This window comes from Sipha flava, unplaced genomic scaffold (genome assembly GCF_003268045.1).
Source record: "Sipha flava isolate LNK unplaced genomic scaffold, YSA_version1 228_pilon_pilon, whole genome shotgun sequence".
Taxonomy (NCBI): domain Eukaryota; kingdom Metazoa; phylum Arthropoda; class Insecta; order Hemiptera; family Aphididae; genus Sipha; species Sipha flava.
Genome location: NW_020272864.1, coordinates 68,462 through 86,644, shown reverse-complemented (window position 1 = coordinate 86,644; position 18,183 = coordinate 68,462). Strand labels below are relative to the sequence as shown.

General features: G+C 33.7%; 2 protein-coding genes across 5 annotated transcripts in view; one reads left to right on the top strand and one right to left on the bottom strand.

Annotated features, from left to right (window-relative positions):
- LOC112683505 (heterogeneous nuclear ribonucleoprotein C-like 3) overlaps window positions 1-18,183 on the top strand; it is a 117,192-nt gene that overhangs the window by 33,936 nt on the left and 65,073 nt on the right. For all 4 annotated transcript variants that reach the window (XM_025554557.1, XM_025554558.1, XM_025554559.1 and 1 more), the window contains exon 2: window positions 2,113-2,259. In XM_025554557.1, the coding sequence (XP_025410342.1) occupies window positions 2,113-2,259 (147 nt within the window). The remainder of the gene's footprint in view (window positions 1-2,112; window positions 2,260-18,183) is intronic.
- On the bottom strand, window positions 7,702-11,452 carry LOC112683504 (glutaryl-CoA dehydrogenase, mitochondrial). The gene is made up of 4 exons (XM_025554556.1): window positions 11,315-11,452; window positions 8,971-9,317; window positions 8,470-8,909; window positions 7,702-8,393 (listed from the first exon to the last, which is right to left on the bottom strand). Exons 1-4 carry the CDS (start codon window positions 11,318-11,320, stop codon window positions 7,936-7,938), a joined length of 1,251 nt encoding a protein of 416 aa, XP_025410341.1. The 5' UTR covers window positions 11,321-11,452; the 3' UTR covers window positions 7,702-7,935.

Here is an 18,183-nt window from a genome sequence, read left to right as displayed (position 1 = left end):
CTTTTACTTTTTCTTTCTTCGCGTCGTGGTACTGCTTTGACCTGTGTACGTTTTGTTTTTCTGCTAATCAAGCATTTTCGTCATCGTCGTTACATTCGACATAAGTGCGTCCTCGCCGCCACCGTAATTAATTAACGTGTGTGCGCCTTCGCCGCCGCTGTTCAAAACGGCGGGTACGTTTGTGTTGTTACCCGGTTCGTGTGTGCTGTTTGATCATTGCTTGTCTGCAACTCCCATCTCATGATGTCAAGAATGATGTCCATCGTCGGGTGATAGTCAAATCGCTAATTATTATTATTATCATTGTAACAAGTCTATGATCAGCGAATGAGCTTCTGGTCATTTATATTATAAATATTTGTTGACTTATTACCATTCTGGAGCGCCTCATAAATTCAATATTTGTATATTATTATTTATCATTATAATTATTAAGCGCAACACGCATCCAAAGTATGCCTTGTTGTTGTTTTTCAATCATTAACGTCGAATCGTACGATCGGTCTTCAATATACCTATCCCGCTACCAAACCCGAAACTTGACGGTTAACCACCACAGTCGTAAGAGCCACCACGGCGTAAACACACACACATGTATATAAATACATAGTTTACATTGTACTTCTGTTTAAAAAATATAATTCGAACAATTACATCCGTACTTTCAACGTCCGCGTTCTCGTCCCGTCGAATCGTACGGACTTTTGGCACCACGTCGATGGCGGATAGTTTCGAAACACGCGCGTACACGTCCGTCGGAAAAGGTCTTTCGAGGGTAACCGCGGCGATGATGTATTATTTATAAACGAGGGGCGAGACGCCCTGGAGGGATGCGGTCGACGGTACGTCTCCCGGTGACGGGATAGCGCGCGCGCGAGAATAACAAATATAACCGATTCGTCAATGTTTAATGTGACAGCGGCCGAAAGACGACGACGAGCCACGGACCGTTCGGAGACGTCGCCGGGTCAAGTTCTGGTGTAATCCCATGGAAAACACTCGCGCGATTCGCCCACAACAAACACGGCCGCCGCCGCCGCCGCCCTTACGGTAATGCACGCGGACAAATAAACTAATAAGCGAAACCCTTTCTCGGACGGGTTAAGCCTCGTGGCAATTACGTTGTGTCCAAGGATTAGTGACGGTCCTCCTTGGCTCGCCGTTCGGTTTTCCGAGTGCATAAGATGTCGTGCCTACGCCGTTGACGCGATCTTATCGAGTATCCTTCGAACTCTGTTTTTCGTGTTTTTTTTTTTTAATCATTACCGTTTCCTCCGTCGCGCCGCGCGACGACGACCTCTGCAGAACCGTATTCAATTTTCGATTGTTCATATCTAACGCCAACATTTTGCAATGTGTTTACGAAACAAACACGTACAATTGTGCGAAAAACACGTACATCAAATATCTACCGTACACCCAATGCTGGTTTAAAATCCCACACCAACAAAAATTTACATTCATGTTTATATATTATATAGTTTCAGAATAGACAATTGTAAATGTATTAATGTATATTACGCTCAATCAGAAGTACAATTGATGTCCACGATCCTTTTGGGTGTTTTGAAATGTAAAAATTATTATGGTTTTAACGTTTTAGAAAATGTGTCCTTTGTATTTATTTTCATATGCATAGTCTACAACGACCATATCTATACAGCAGTCTATAATCGCATTTTGTTTTCAATTTATATTGTTTAATATTTTAATATTATCATTCGATTTCGATGTTGACCGTCAATAAATGCAAAAATGCGATTTAATTTAAAACGCGCAAACAGTGAATGGACCTCGAAAGAAAAATAAATATTCCTCGGTATGTAAATAACACTTGAAGTCCATCCCGTAGTGTACATTAAGTGTTACAACATAAATATTAAAACATCAATGAAATAGGTTGTGATGTAAGGGTTTGTTTAGTAACGATTGTATAATTCATAGTTTCGCGAGGAGTAATGTAATAATATAACATAACATTAGAGAAGTGTTTGCAGCGTAGGTATAGTTCAGCATAATACAGGGATTGACACTTAAGAGCTGCGTCCGACTGTGAAAAATTGAATTTTAAAACTGAAGTTTATTTATACATTTTTTTTTTCTTTTTTGTAGACATGAAGATGAGCAAAGTGGGCAACCAAACCAACTCGCAAGATCCGCAGGCAGTAAATTCTCGGGTGTTCGTGGGAAATCTCAACACATTTCAATGTAGTAAAACCGACGTCGAACGAATGTTTCAGCGATATGGTCGTCTAGTGGGTGAGTAATGTTCACATTTTTGTTTTGAATGCTTTTCATCGAAAATAAATACTAAATACGGAAATCGGTTGACGATGATTGAATCGTGAAATGACAAATATTTATACTAAACGATTTGTCATTGATTTTCACTGGTAACACGTGAAAACGATGTTCACATAACCAACTTTGTTTTTTTTTCTATATGTATTTAATTTAATATTTTTAACGTTGTTTATTATTTGAATATGGAGTGATTAATATTTGATAATAAAAAGTTCAAAGCATACGTGTTATTACGGTACACGTATCGGGCACAGTGACAACTATGCCTTTGACCGGTTAATTTAGAAAATATTTCAGCCGGCAGGTATAGTTGGTGAGTGAAATTGCTCATAGATACCCGAAATTCTTAACATTTTATACAGTCATACTCCGATGTCGTAATTTGGTTTGCGTCGTATATTATACACGTACACGTATAATTTGTATTATCCCATCGCGATGCAACGTAAGAATTCATTAAATTATCGTACATGGTTCGAGTGAACTACTAGAATTTAATTTTAATTGTTTTTCGCGATTCGCATAATTACAATAAAATTGGCTCTGTCGTAATTTTTTTACGCGTTGTCTTCAACACATAATGATACCACATGAAGACCAATTTACGACGGCAACATTTTGTAAACGTACATTGAATTTTCGTTTCGATTCCACACCCAAGACACACCTCATGCGTGAAACTTATTTTTCTATTAAATATTATCAAACACAAACTTCCGATTTCCGTGCAACCTATTTTAAAACGCATCTCGAAGTGTAGTTTGTTTGCTCACCATTTTTATAACTACTTTTAATAATTTATCTTTAACACGTAACGTTTTAAACGTGCACCGTTATAATTCCTTACCTGACCGAATTTATATCGGATCTGAAATCCGACAAAATAAATTCAAGTTATTCGCATCTACGTGTGCGGACGTTCGACAAGTCGAGCGTGCGAACCCTATTGTTTATTATTTACCCTATTACCTTTCGTATCCGATAAACGGTCGGGAAAAGGAAAACAACCGAGCTTTAAAACACATGTTATTTTTTAATTATTTTATTCGATATCGCTCCGTTGTCGACTAATACTATTATTTTATATCGCACTTGTTGTTGTTGTTGTTCGTATGGACGATTTCCGGCAAACGTTAAGAACTCCGTAAAAATGATTTGTTCTTCACCGCTCGTAGTACACCGAGTCGGTACAGCTGTTTGTACATAGTCGCCGCGTATAGTACAGTTTCGGGAGAGTTTATCTCGTATAATGACGAATTCTTTGGGTTCCGAAGTTTCGATAATGGAATTCGCATGATGGAATAGTCCAAAGCTCGCGGTGCTCCCGGCAACGGAGCAAGTTATTGATAAATTTGACGGGACCAGCATCGGCCGTTTTATATAACGTAGACAACCTCGCACCGAACATCTATCGCGGGGACGTTTCGAATATTTAGCGCGAATTTCTCGTCGAAATGATACTACTATTATTGTTATTATTTATTATTATTATTATTATTATTATTATTATTATAATCCCGGGGAGGGAAACCGTTTTAATTTTTTTTATATTTTTTATTTATATTTGTTTCAATATTACTACTATCATTGCGAAACAATAATTTATCCTCAGTCGTCGCGTATGCGCATACGAACGTACGATGTCGTGTGCGCAATGCTATTATATGTACGTACGCATTTATATACCGTATACCGTGTCCGCGGAAAAGGTGGTCGGACGGACGGGTGGGTTGTTTTAATACGTCGCGCGCGCATACGCTCCGAACACAATGCGGCGTTAAATTAAAACTGGGCAATATACACACGTATATGTATATATGGAGCAGCGTTGAGCGATTTGACGGCCGGCGGCGTCGGACGACGCACAATGGGGCGCGCGGCCGATAAACGCGCTACCCCCACCCTCGCCCACGAATGCCGGCACAAAAGATAATGCGCTCATCACCGCCGTCCACCCTCCCCGAAAAAGTCACCCCCTTCCACGAGTCGGCCGCGTTCGTTTCCACGTTTGGCCGATTCATATATCGTATCTCGCGGCGTCCGTCCACACACACACACGCGCACACCACTCATCCCGTACACACACACACATACACATATACCGGTCGTATCCATGCAATAATCGTTTACACGTGAAGATAGTGTTACCGCCACCAAAGGCACAACTAGGAGGGCGCAATAGGGTTTTTAGCACACCTGAGTTCAAATATATATATCAGATCTATATAATCTATAGTAATTACAGTTAAATACCAATAAATTTTATTTTCAGCAATTTCAGCGACCCAAATATCTGGGCTCTAGCAGTGGCGTAGCCAGGATTTTTAAATGAGGGGGGGGGGCTAACTACTTTTTTGGATAAGTAAGGTAAGATAGGATATGAGAATTCACCCTTAACCCCCCTCACCATCTACCACCAAGTTTCTAAATGTAATTCAAGCATTTTAGTTTAGTTTTAAAAATATTTATTAATATATAATTTATAATAATAATAATAATTTTGGTTTCAGTATTCAGACACTTGCTTCACTCTGACAGCTGCATCCTCTTAGGCGAATTTCTGGCAAATTCAGTTATTATTTCACTTTCATCGAATTGCTCTTTTTTATTTATATTAGCCATAGCTAACCCATTCAGTCTGTTTTCCGACATGGTGCTTCTTAAAAAAATTTTTAAGCGATTAAGTGCTGAAAACGTTATTTCCGGAGTGATAGAGGTAACTGGTAACGTGGCGAATAATTGTAAAAGTATTTTAATGTTAGTTCGAAGATTGGTGCGATGAGAGAGTGAATCAAGAGCAGAATTCGGTTTTGGAATAGTATTTTGACTCTATTGTTGCCGCCATATGAACAGGTTAGCTCTGATTGTAGATGAGGTATCATCATGGAGATCTTGGACATATATTTTAACAGGTTTTATAATATTTTTATCGTCATACATATTTAAATTGGCCGGAATAAGTCCTTCAAGTGGCATAACATCAATAAGCCTTTGATTAAAACGAGCATCCATTGATTCTATTAAATAGTCAAGATACATTATACATATAAACACGGCCCATGGGAGGGCTATAGCCTCCTTAGCCCCTCCCCCCCCCTTGGCTACGCCACTGGGCTCTAGTTGCGCCCATGACCGCTACACGTACGTGTATTGTAATCATAAAGCGCGATGCTTTTTTTCTTGGTAATACGTGACAATTAGTTCGGTATGGCCTTATGTATTGCGTTGTTAAGGAGAAAAAGAACTACGACGCGCGGCTATAGGATTTTTTTTTGACAATCTCAGTTTGCACTCTTTTAGTGGGGGAAGGGGGAAGGAAATCTGGGAAAAACTTTGTACCCGAAGGAAACGCCATTCTCTGCTGATCGGGCGCATACACAGAAAAATATTTTGGTGAACGTTTTAAGAGCGACTCCAAGGATTATGATCGCAACGATTGTCGGTTAACGATTATCAATATGCGGACAGACGATTTGATTTAGTTACCTTTGCCAATCTAATAAACATCACGTAGACGAAAATTACTGATTTTTTAAGTGGGTGTATAAAAACATTTTCTTAAAATGTCATGACAGGTTTGAAACCTTAACACCCCCGTTTGTATACACACCTGCTGTTGGTTAACAGTGTCTTATACAAATAACTACATACATTTTAAGCCCAAGTTACCAACCCCGCTCATATTTCATAACAAATTAATATATTTTTTTTTATAAGTTTCTTGTTATTTAGGTTACCTGCAATTTTAAATAGATGATAAACTTTATACTATTTTGTTCTATGTAATTTATTTGATTTAAAAAATTTCGATTTTAATTTATAAATATTTGTGTTTTTTTTTTTTTAGTAAACCGAGTGAATTTTTAGTTTTTCAAATTATATTTGATGCTTTGAGGTGAATATACTTATAACAGTACAATTATTATTTTTATATTGAAGAACTGCGACTATGTTTCTGAAAAACGATTCGTTTCATACAACCGTTAGTTTTGAGAAACAGACTTTTCAATCGTTTAAAAAAAGCGACATTATGATATTCTATTAAAAATGTTACGGAATTATTATATGTCTATGATGTCAATCAGAAGAATGTATAGTTATTTTTATTCCTAATAAATGATGGTTTATTGAATTTTAACCGTTTTCGATTCATAACATTATATATTATAATAACCGTTGAATAAATTGCAATAAATTTTCAGCGAAAAAAGGTTCTGCCGTAACAAACAAAATTTAAAAAAACCAATCATATTTTGTAAGTTTCGTGAAACGGAATAAATATTAATTGTGCGTAAATATTTATAATGTGGGATTTAAGTAATAAAAATCACTCACAATTTAATTTAATTAAAATAGACACTATATTATATAAATATGTATGTACAAATATCGATACGCGTTACAATTGCGGAGGAATTGCCGAATATATCGCGGAGTGGAATTCACGGTGTGTCGCGGATTGTACTCACGGACTGATTGAATGACCGTCTGACCAGCCGGTATATATATATCGGCGTCGATTGTCTAGAACATTCTCTAAATTACCTTAACGAGATAATCGTCGCATATTCTAGAACATGGGATTTCCCCTTATCCACTGACAATATTGTAAACAACTTGGACGATTCGCGGTGCGTTGTTAACTTCACCACAATAACATTGTATACTGATCAAATAAAATTATCTAGTTGTCTAATTGGTAATTAAATAAATAATAAATAAATAGCGATTGGAACTAATTATAAAATAATTAATCATTTCATAAAACGATTTAATATGATAAATTTGCACGACAGAAAACATTTTTCAAAGTCAATGTTAATGTAAATATTATTATAAAACATCTCGCAATCGTACGAGTATAAGTATGAATAATCAAGAAGATACAAAACGTAACGCAGTATTCGATATTGATCACATACAACTAGGTAAAAGGAGGTTATCTCGCCAATTTATATAAAGAAGTACTTTAAAACTTTGAAACCGCTGTCAAAAGACCAATTTCACGCATAGAAGATAATCGGAATGAAATTCATGTATTCGTCGAGGGTTGCGATCGGCCAACACTTTCTGCTCATTTCGAATGTATGGATCGACAAAACTTGTTAACATCCCCATAGCATTTCCAAAAAGGTAAAGGCGGAAAACCATCCCTCCTTGATAGACTTCTAGACCGCATGCACACGCTATGGTACCGGTCGGCCCTGTAAAATCATATAATACAGGGGGAAAGACGGGAAGAAAATTATTAATTTGAGTATCGTGAGTTGTCAGCGACCGTAAAAAATATTACGCTCCTTTGAAACTACCACAGTCACGTATACCATAGCGATACCCTAGGGATTATTGGAATTTAAACACGTCATATAAAGTCAGTAACCAGCTGTAAACACTAAATCAAAAATCAGAAAAAATATTTTATTACACACGTATATATTTCCAGAATGAAGCCAAACGGTATTCTGATTACCATCTAGTGGTTTCGAAAACAGTACTTATGAAATAAATAAACATATATAACGACGCAAATATAACATGTATTAAGTTTGGTAACGTAGTAACGCGCAATGCAGCAGAATTCGTATTCGTTTTGTTCACATAAGCTCGGTGAGGTCGTTTTGTGACTATCGGTTACGATTTGAAAGATTGCAACCCGGTGATCGCTCTTCCCAATACCAGACCGTGAATATCATAAGTTCCTTCGTACGTATTTACAGTTTCCAAATTGATCAGATGTCTAATCACGTGGTACTCGTCGCTGATCCCGTTTCCCCCAAGTGTGTCCCTGGCCAACCTCGCGATGTCCAACGCCTTTCCGGTAGAATTTCTCTTTATCAGCGATATCATTTCTGGGGTGGCCAATCCTTGTTCCTTCAACCTCCCCACTTGCAAACACGCCAGCAGACCAATAGATATTTCCGTGACCATGTCGGCATATTTTTTTTGAATCAACTGTGTGGCGGCCAACGGTTTTCCGAATTGTTTACGGTCCAAGCAGTACGATCGGGAAACGGACAAGCAAGCTTCGGCGGCTCCAAAGGCTCCCCACGCGATTCCGTAACGGGCGTGATTCAAACAGCCGAATGGTCCTAAGCGGGCAATGATAAATACGAACAAGTTAGAGTTAAAACTAACGATAAACACAGTGACAAAACTACTTCTTACCTCCCATGCCCACGACACCGGGCAGCAGACTGTCTTCGGGCACTACGCAGTTGTCCATGTACACCGATCCAGTACTGGATGCTCTTAACGATAGTTTTCCCGGTATGACGGCCGTCGTGAGCCCCGGTGTACCTTTTTCCACCACAAACCCTCTCACCCGTCCGTCTTCGCATCTGGCCCAAACTATGAACACGTCGGCTACCGGGGCATTCGTTATCCATGTCTTAGCACCGTTCAGCGTGTACGATTTCGTTTCGGAATCATACTTGGCCTTGCTCTCCATCGTTCCTATGTCACTGCCGGCATTTGGCTCGGTTAGACAAAAACTTCCGACCAAATCTGCAGTGGCCAGTTGCGGTAGATACCGTTCCTTTTGATCGTCGGTGCCGTACGCGTGAATCGCGTGCATGACAAGGGACGACTGAACACTCAGCGCCGATCTAAAACGACATCGATCGTAAAATTTTAATCAAGGTTTATCTGAAAATAAATTGATTCAACCTATAAGCACTGTCGACTCTCTCTACTTCTCTTGCTATGAGACCGTATCCGACCTGGGACACTTTGACACACCCATATTCGCCAATAGTACATCCTAATGCACCCATAGCAGCCATATCTTTTAGCACTTCTTTTTCGTACACACCATTGCGATTTGAATTCAAAATTCTGGGCATAAGAGCTTTTTGACAGAAGTCTCTGAATGAAGTTTTCAACTGTCGTTCTTCCGATGTTAAATTATGATCGAGATTTAACGCGTCTTCCCAATCGAAACTTGCTGTACTTGACGCGTTACGCGCGTTACAACGCAGTAAATATCGCCTTATGACTGCGGTCGATGCTAGCTTCTAAAAAACAAGTTTAATAATCAAAGATATTAACTACTTAAAACATTGAAAACATTGCGCGTTCAAACTTAATTATGACGATTTACCGAGTATTTTATTCAAATATTTATGTGCTGAAAACAAAGTATGTTTTTGACTCATTGGGCAATACAAATTTATAACTCAAAGCTTATTTAAAATTTATTTTTATTTTAATGAATGTTATGAAAAATCTACACACGATTTAAATAAACGATTTTATTGAATTTTTATAATACATTGAAATAAAATATGAACCATTTGGGAAGTACAATTGATACGATTTTAAAGGAGAACGATTCGTTGTTTGACAAAATAATACAATAAAATGTTATAACTTTTACTTAATTTGAATATGATAAGTTTCAACTTAAATAAAAAACGAATGATTTCGGCTATATGGCCAAAAATAAAAAAAAGACGGTTTGTAGCAGAAAATGGAAACGTCAGAAACATATTTATTTGCCCACAGTGTTTTACATATTTAAAATATGTGTCTTAAACACGCAAAAAGCTTGCACGAGTTGTGTTTTAAACAATTTATTTGATAAAATTAGTGACGATTTGTAGTATTTTAATATATTTTTAATACCACATTATTGATCACCAAACATATTTACACTTAGCATAACAATCAAGAGTCTGATAAACAAGTAGAGTACCTACCTATATATATATGTATATACCCGTATATATTTTAAGTATAACTAAACAATAAATTTTATAACGAACACTCTGATTATAAACTAGGTAAAACAAATTGGGTATTAAAATTATAAATTTTAAATGCAATTGTGTTACATATTTCTATATCTTAAAATAATACATAAATATATAAACGAGTATTTTTTTATACAAAAATTATTCTATAAGAAAATGTAGTTAATAAAAATAAAAACATATGAAATGACCAAGAATAGATATTATAATTTAAATATTTTATGGAATTATTTAAGTACAAAACTTCACCCTATTTGAAAATGTCAAAAGTGCAATGAACGATTATAATTATTTAAGTTACTGGTTATACGTACATCGTCATCTCAGTTAAAACATATACATATTGTATCCTGTTGAAATATTATAAAATAGCATGCTTATACATGCTTAGTAAAAGTAATTATAAACACTGATATACATTGCCCTCTTTTTTTTTTTTTTTTGTCTTCCAGTGGATTTAATATACCGAACGTATTATAACGCAGGAAGAAGCGGGAATAATATGAGGGAACATCGTAATTTTAGCCCTTTAAATAAAATACAATATCGATCGATGTACCATCGTTAATGAAAAAATACCATAATATTGAAAGTTTCTATATTTTTCATTTAATCCTTACCGAAGTAATTGGTCTTGTCAAAGAACAACTTGATGACTAACAATAGTGCCGAACAAATTATTATAAATTTCATCGCGAATTTAAGTATTATAGAAATCATCAAGGACATGAGTACGAGCATTCGAATGTTTTATCGTTTTTTTTTTTTTTTTTTTTTTTTTTTTTTTTAAACGTAAACGGTTTAATAGTACGATATACGTCACAGATAGGTCATGGACAAACGTTTAAACTTTACATCTTAACCGAACACGATACGATACGAGTGAGACAAACGAAAATTCCTCGAGATTAGCGCCAAACTGTACGTAATAATGGGACGTCATACTGGAAATCTGTGACGTTTGAAATGTATTACATAATCACTGAATTACAAACGCAAATCGAACAATCTGATGTTTTTGCAACCGCCATGTTCAGTCCAAAAATAATTATGAAGTCAATAATCATCGTTGAACACGATATTACGCATTAGTGAAACAACGGATCAGTTCTCGGGCACGGCGTTCATCGAAAACAAAGGTTTTGGCGAAGCTCTAACGACAGGTGTGTCTTTCGAGTGGCAAAGTCGCAGAACACCTGTGACCCGGAGTCTGCATACGCGTACACGAGATCATAGTGACCCGTGAAAAGAGCATTTACCTGCATGGTGACGGGTCGAGAACAATTCCGCTGTAAATGCCGAAGAAAGTACTCGGTTATTTACGCGGCGGACGTAGAACTGAAGGTTCACTGCGACGGACAAACTATCAAAACATTGGAATCGTGTTGTCACAGATAACCGTTATCGTCGCTTATCACGGACGTTCTCGGTGGATCAACGGGTACACGCGGCCCGGTGTGTTCGGCTCAGTGTCGCCAACGTACTGAACGACTCGGCCGCCGTCACTGCTACGATATATATTTATCTATGGTCATTGCTCGTGCGGACGAAAATGCCGATGTGCGACCAACGGACGACTCCCATGATCGTTTTGTGCCGTACGTAGTGGCGTACATTCAATCTTGTTCTGGGGGGAGGGATAACAAAAATAATCGTTATCTTTTTTTTTCGTTACACAGATAAATAAGATGCTATAAATAGATATCATTTTATACAACTTTTTTACCAATTTACGGTTTACTTTTACATTACAGTAAATTAATAGTTATTGGAATATAAAAACAGCATAGTTAACAAAACTTTTCAAACACCTATCAATATAATTATTTAATTATTATAATATTTGTATAGCTGTATATTTTAAGTCCAAATCATAATAATGAAACTACGAATATATTACATGTCATCAATTATAAAACAATTTTTTTTTTTTTTGGCCCTGGGGGGGTTTGAACTCGGAGCCCCCTCCCTCCCCCGGTGCGTACGTCACTAGTTGTACGGATAGTAGAACTGATTTATCTAAACCAGCATTTCTTAAACTGGGTTCCGTGGAACCCTGGGGTTCCACAAAGATCACTTCAGGGTTCGGCAAAGTTTAAGTAACTTTTTAAAAATTCTTAAGAAAACTACTTTAAAAATTTCAACTAAAGATTAATAACGGTGAAAAACTGTTTGCATTATAGAAAAAAATATTTGTATATTAAATAACAATGTATAAGTCATATAGAATAGTCTAAATTTATATTTAGTCTAATTAAAGTAATAATTATTAAAGTATTATAATATATATGTATACAATTATTATTATTTTAATGTTTATTTTAACATAATTTTTTAATTAAATAACTTTAACACAATATTATTAAATGATTATAATTTATTTATAAATAATCTTAAAAAAAAATCTAAAAAGCTTAAAAAAAAAAGTAGGAATCACACGATAAATGTGGATATCAAAAAGGGTTCCACGGATAAAAAAGTTTAAGAAACGTGCCGAAAGTCGGCGCACACATTTCAAAAAACTAACTGAAATCCGTCCGAGAGCGTTACGCACCATATGATTTGACCGTCAAGATAAATTGATAAGGTCACTTGAAATATCAAGTAAAAGTGTCGTCCGACTTCGATCCCGTCGGATCTTGTCAGGTGACCATCTGTTCGCCCGACCGATTAACCAAATAATTTTTGGTACGTAGCACTGTCGGGCGTTTTAACACGTTTGTTCCTAATTTCGACACCGTTAGTTTAAATATGCCAGTGTTGAATTGTTTTTACGTTTTCTTTAAAAGTTTTACGTTTTACAATGGTTGCTGTTATTATAGAGAGCAAAGTGATTTCAGAATCTTTAAAACAGTGTCAGTCTAGACCATCCGGATACCCGGCAATTGCCGGGGGCTCTGAGATTTATTTTTAAAATAGGAGTCCAACCTGTGATGAATCCACAGTTAGAGAACTATAGGTCAGACTATTTCAAGAGCCCATTTTTTAGAGCTGAAAGTGGATTATAAATGTATTCCTTGAAACAAAAAAAAACAATATGATCATATAATATTTGTTTTATAAGTTTCTTCATAATTATCATTGTAAACATTTACCTTATTTTATGGAATCCCTCACGGGTTCTGACATACAGATGTTTTGTTTTGTTTTGTTTTGTTTTACTATACTAAACCAGTGATATCATTTGGGGGAAGAGGTTGAAACTGGAGCATTTATCAGTTTAGTTTTAACTTTAATTTATAGTCGGCACACTTAAAAAATATAAGTCTTCTACAGGTCAATTTTGTCAAGAAATATTAATTGTCGATCATTTAACCTCCTGAACCTCTCATAATCCGCTCCCGGACTTAAAGCAACCATGAAAAATCTTAGTAATTATTTTCCTGAATTAAATTAAAATTATGTTATTCTTGACTTAATCTTGAAATATTGTTGACGTGATATAGAACTAGGTATAACCGCTAAAGTTTATACATTTTTATTTTTTGATCAAAATCGAACAAATATAAATAAAAACTGAGGTAAGGGTTATTAACGGTCACATATACGAACACAATGATAATTCGATAATATTGGCTTTGGAAAAATATATAAAAAAAAAAAAAAATTAGTAGGTATTTCATTAAATCTCATACCAATATTATATTGTTTAGGGTCGAATTGTAAATTTTTAGCCGGAGGCCCAATCATGAGCCAGACCGACACTACTTTAGAGCTATACAAATCATTCATTACTTTTACTCCGTAAATGTTAACAATAACGCTGTTCATTTACCAATTTCTGTTATACCGGATACCGGAACCATTATGGATTGTGGTTAGTGACATTTGTTCGAATTTGACTGACTAAACCGTATAGTGGTCTGTACTTGGATAATAAGTAAAACACAAATTGGTCAAGCTATTTGTCGGCCCGACCAAATCATATAGTGCGTAATATTTTACATTTTCGACTCCGTAACGTATTACTACAGACAATGCGATATAATAATGGAAGTCTCGCGGAGTGCAGCCGACGAGAACTATGAAATAAGATTATGCTCAAAAGGACTGTAAAAAAAAAGAAAAAAAACATCATTCGTATCCGTTGCACGTATGGTTTCCAAAGCACGACAAATCGCGACTCATTTGCTTTTTTTTTTGTGATCAGACGATCACCAATCTTTTTCCATCGTTTTTTAGTATCGCCCATTAAGATTATTAAAATTAATTAATAAATTAAAACAAAGTATCTATTAAATATTTTAGTAATTAGTGCTATAGATAAAAACCAAAATATTGTATTAATCTGATAATATTTTTGTTTTTTATTTACTTACGGGATTTTCCAATTTTAGTTGTAATATCTTTCCAGATACCATCTTTGATTATATTACTTCTATAATTCAAATCTGCAAGATCATATAAGACACAGAGTTGTGGAACAGTTGTGTCGTCGGCTGCGGCGACTGAAACTTTGGTCGCGATGACACTTCGCGCTTTGCAAACCAATTCATAAAATTTCAACAAAACTACAAGTAGTCGCTCACTTGAAAACCGTACGTTTAAAGGGAAAAAATACATAAATTGATTGCGTCGTTGCAAAAGTAACTACCGTTTTCTGACACTGTTGAACGGCGATGTTCCCATCAACATTGTTAAGATAACATAGTCATGACTATAGTACAAAATATTGTCAAGGTTTGGTACTATTTTTCAAAAGCGACCGTGCTGGTAATACGAACCTATAAAAATGTATAAACCCTTCAAGCGAACTTAGAGAACAAATGTTTTACTCGACTTTATGTAGAACACGTGTATTTGTGGTATTTCTTTTGCATTATCGAATATTAATTTGAGTACATTTAAAATATAACTTGAACGTTTCAACTCTAATAATGTGATCTTGAACTGCACAGTTATATCGTATTTGTCTATCTTCGATTGAAATGTTTATAGCGCAGAATATTTTATACGCCAGAGCTGCAATTATATTTAAGCAACTACCTACCCTTCGTCTTTACTAAATCCGTATTCTAAAATGTTTTCATTGGATAACAAATTATGATTTTTAAGCATATAGATCTGGAATTCATGTTCCATAAGATATACCTTGTTTGTAAACTGTATAAATATTGATTTTTTTTTTATAAACTATTTTAACTTACTATCCAAATAAGTGTTTCCTATGATAAATTATAAATATATATATAATATTTTAAATATAATTTTTCTTCATTGTCTGTAGAATATTATTTGCACTAATCATAACTGGATTTATTCAGCGTATTTCATTCTCCTACATGTGCATGTATGTCAAAAAGAAAACATAATGTCATTAAAATACGAAAGGATCAAACGCGGTTAACTGTAAAGTCTTACAGTACCGATTGGTTTATGTGATTATTTAATATTCTACCGTTCGATACCGAAAATATGTATACGTATAACATGCGACTATTTATGACTATACCATGAACATTTAAATAGGAATGATATAATTTAAATACAATGGATTCGGGGAAACGTACCAGACATTTAATTAAATTACATATCGTACTCTTTGTTGATATATTATTTAAATTTCGTAACTATTAAGTAAATGCATTTTTTATATATATATATTTATATGTGTTATCGGCAATATGGATAATCCGGTATTTTGCAAAATGCCAAAAATCACTCAGCAATATACATAATACGAGCTTTGCTTAGATATAATGTATGATGCCAAACGTGGAGTAGGCAATATGATAAAAACTAACAAAATTGAGCATCGCCTATTACCAACGACTTTAGTTATCGTCTATCATAAATGTGCGTCTACGATTAAACGCAATAAAGATTAATATTTTTTAATACTTTTACTACTATAATAATTAATCAGAGGTACAATAATGAACGTACTAATAATTTTATTACAATATTGTAATTTTTTTCGTCATTTTCATGTCTCGTTTTGGTGTTACAACTATGCATACGATTTATATGAAGTCAAATTTTTATAACAAACTACAACATTTTTTTAAAAATTTGGCCACTAATACTAGTTTTTTATCTGATGAATAATAAAATGAGTTGATAAAAATTCAATCCACAGAAATTGGTCAAAGATTTTTAAAATATGTTTGTAAGTCCAAGTGTCAAAATAAAAAGTGTATTTGCATTAAAAATAACATTTTATGGACTTCAAAATTTTATTTTTCTACAACATGTTATAATAAGTAAATAGTAGTTTAAGTAAAATATTTATATAACAGTTATCATATAATAATGCATAAAAATTCAATTTTGTTTGTAATATGAGTAATAATGTATTATAACATATAATAAAATGTTTTGTATGTTACCTAAAAAAAATTGACATTTTGCATAATGCCTAGGTATTTTATAAAATACCTAGGTTATATGTAAAATAATAATGAAAATCATGTTTTATTTATATTGCTTAAAATGGGTCGGCAATTTGCATAATACCTAGGCATTTCGCAAAATACCTGAATTATCCATATTGCCGGTAATATATATATATGTATATATTACTACTTATATACTCGTATACAATATTTTATCCCATGAGCGCTGTTTATTCGAATCAATGATATTAAATTAAAATCTCTACTCATATTATAATCATTTTTATTTTATTTAAACAAGAAGACTACTATTCTCTATTATTTAAAAGGCTAAAAAAAATTAGATTTTATTTTACACAGATACTAATATCTTATGACTTATCAAAGTAATATTTGTTTATTCTATTATTGTTGATCATCGAGTTAATATTGTGTTGGTGATTTTTTATCACTTGTATTTACAAGATGCCGATTCTCAGAATTCCGAGAAGATTTGGATGCTTAATATTATGTTTACATTTTATGTTTGTCGATGTCGAGCTATTTGTGTTTGTTTGAGATTTTTTACGATTTTTATTAAATGTGATTCTTTGTCTAAAATAATCAAAACTAAGGAAATTTATACTTTTATTATTCTAATGTTTATTTTATAACGTTTGCAATTTTCATTTTAACGGATTATAAATGTAAAACAAGATTAATACATTTTTGGGAACATTATTAATAATATTATTTTATTATACTTAAAAAACTTTAGATTTAATAATATTTTGAGTGACTTTCTTTTTTTAAATAATTCAGATTATATTTTTTTATAGAAAATTCCTTACATTTTATATGACAACATTACTTTTAGTTTAAATTTCTTAAAAATAATTTTGCATATTCTACATATATTAAAAATCTCAAGGTTAAAGCTTGTTAAATAATGCAAATCTGGCTATTTTAAACTATCTATATTATTAATAAATTGATCCCTGTTTCTTATTTTTAACAGTATTATGTACCAGAAAAGAATATTCACGAACTACTCACACGGAGAAAATTTAAAACTTCAATATCAGTATATTTTTAAATGTATACATGATATTTGTGTTTAAAATAATCGTTAATGGGTTTAACTTTATATTTTAAGTAATCATTAATTATTATAATTTAGTCAGTAAAATAATTCAGCTTTAAATTTAAAATGATATAATTACTATTGACAGTTTAGTTCTTTATACACTAATTATTTGAAAAAGAGAATATATAAGACAGCATAAGGATGAACTGTCTTCTATTAAAATTATGAATTTGATAATTTAATTTAATTTAAAAATTAATTACGAAAGGAAAATGTTATATTTTTAATTAAACGGTAAAAATCTAATTAATGTATATTTTTTCTTTTGCTATTAAATGTATTTTTAAACACTATGGGTACGTTTAATTTTAAAAGATAAAATATTTGTAGTAACAGCAAGAGCTTGATGATTGATGACGATGAATAATTGTGAAGTATAACTATACTATTATTTAACATAAACGTAATATAATCACTATATAAATAAAAAAATCATTAACTGATAGTTGTTTAGTAATCGAAAATTCGTACAAAACAATTACGTAAATATAAATAGCTTATTCAAAATAAATTATTCTCATTTTGTATTATTTTTCTTGAGTTACACTGCTCTGTAAGAGCTTCAAGTAACAATGTATCATTATTTTTTTCATGTTCATCAACGATGTACTGTTACTCAATCAATAATTTCGATTCTCTCGTTTGATACATGTTTTATTTGCGTCGT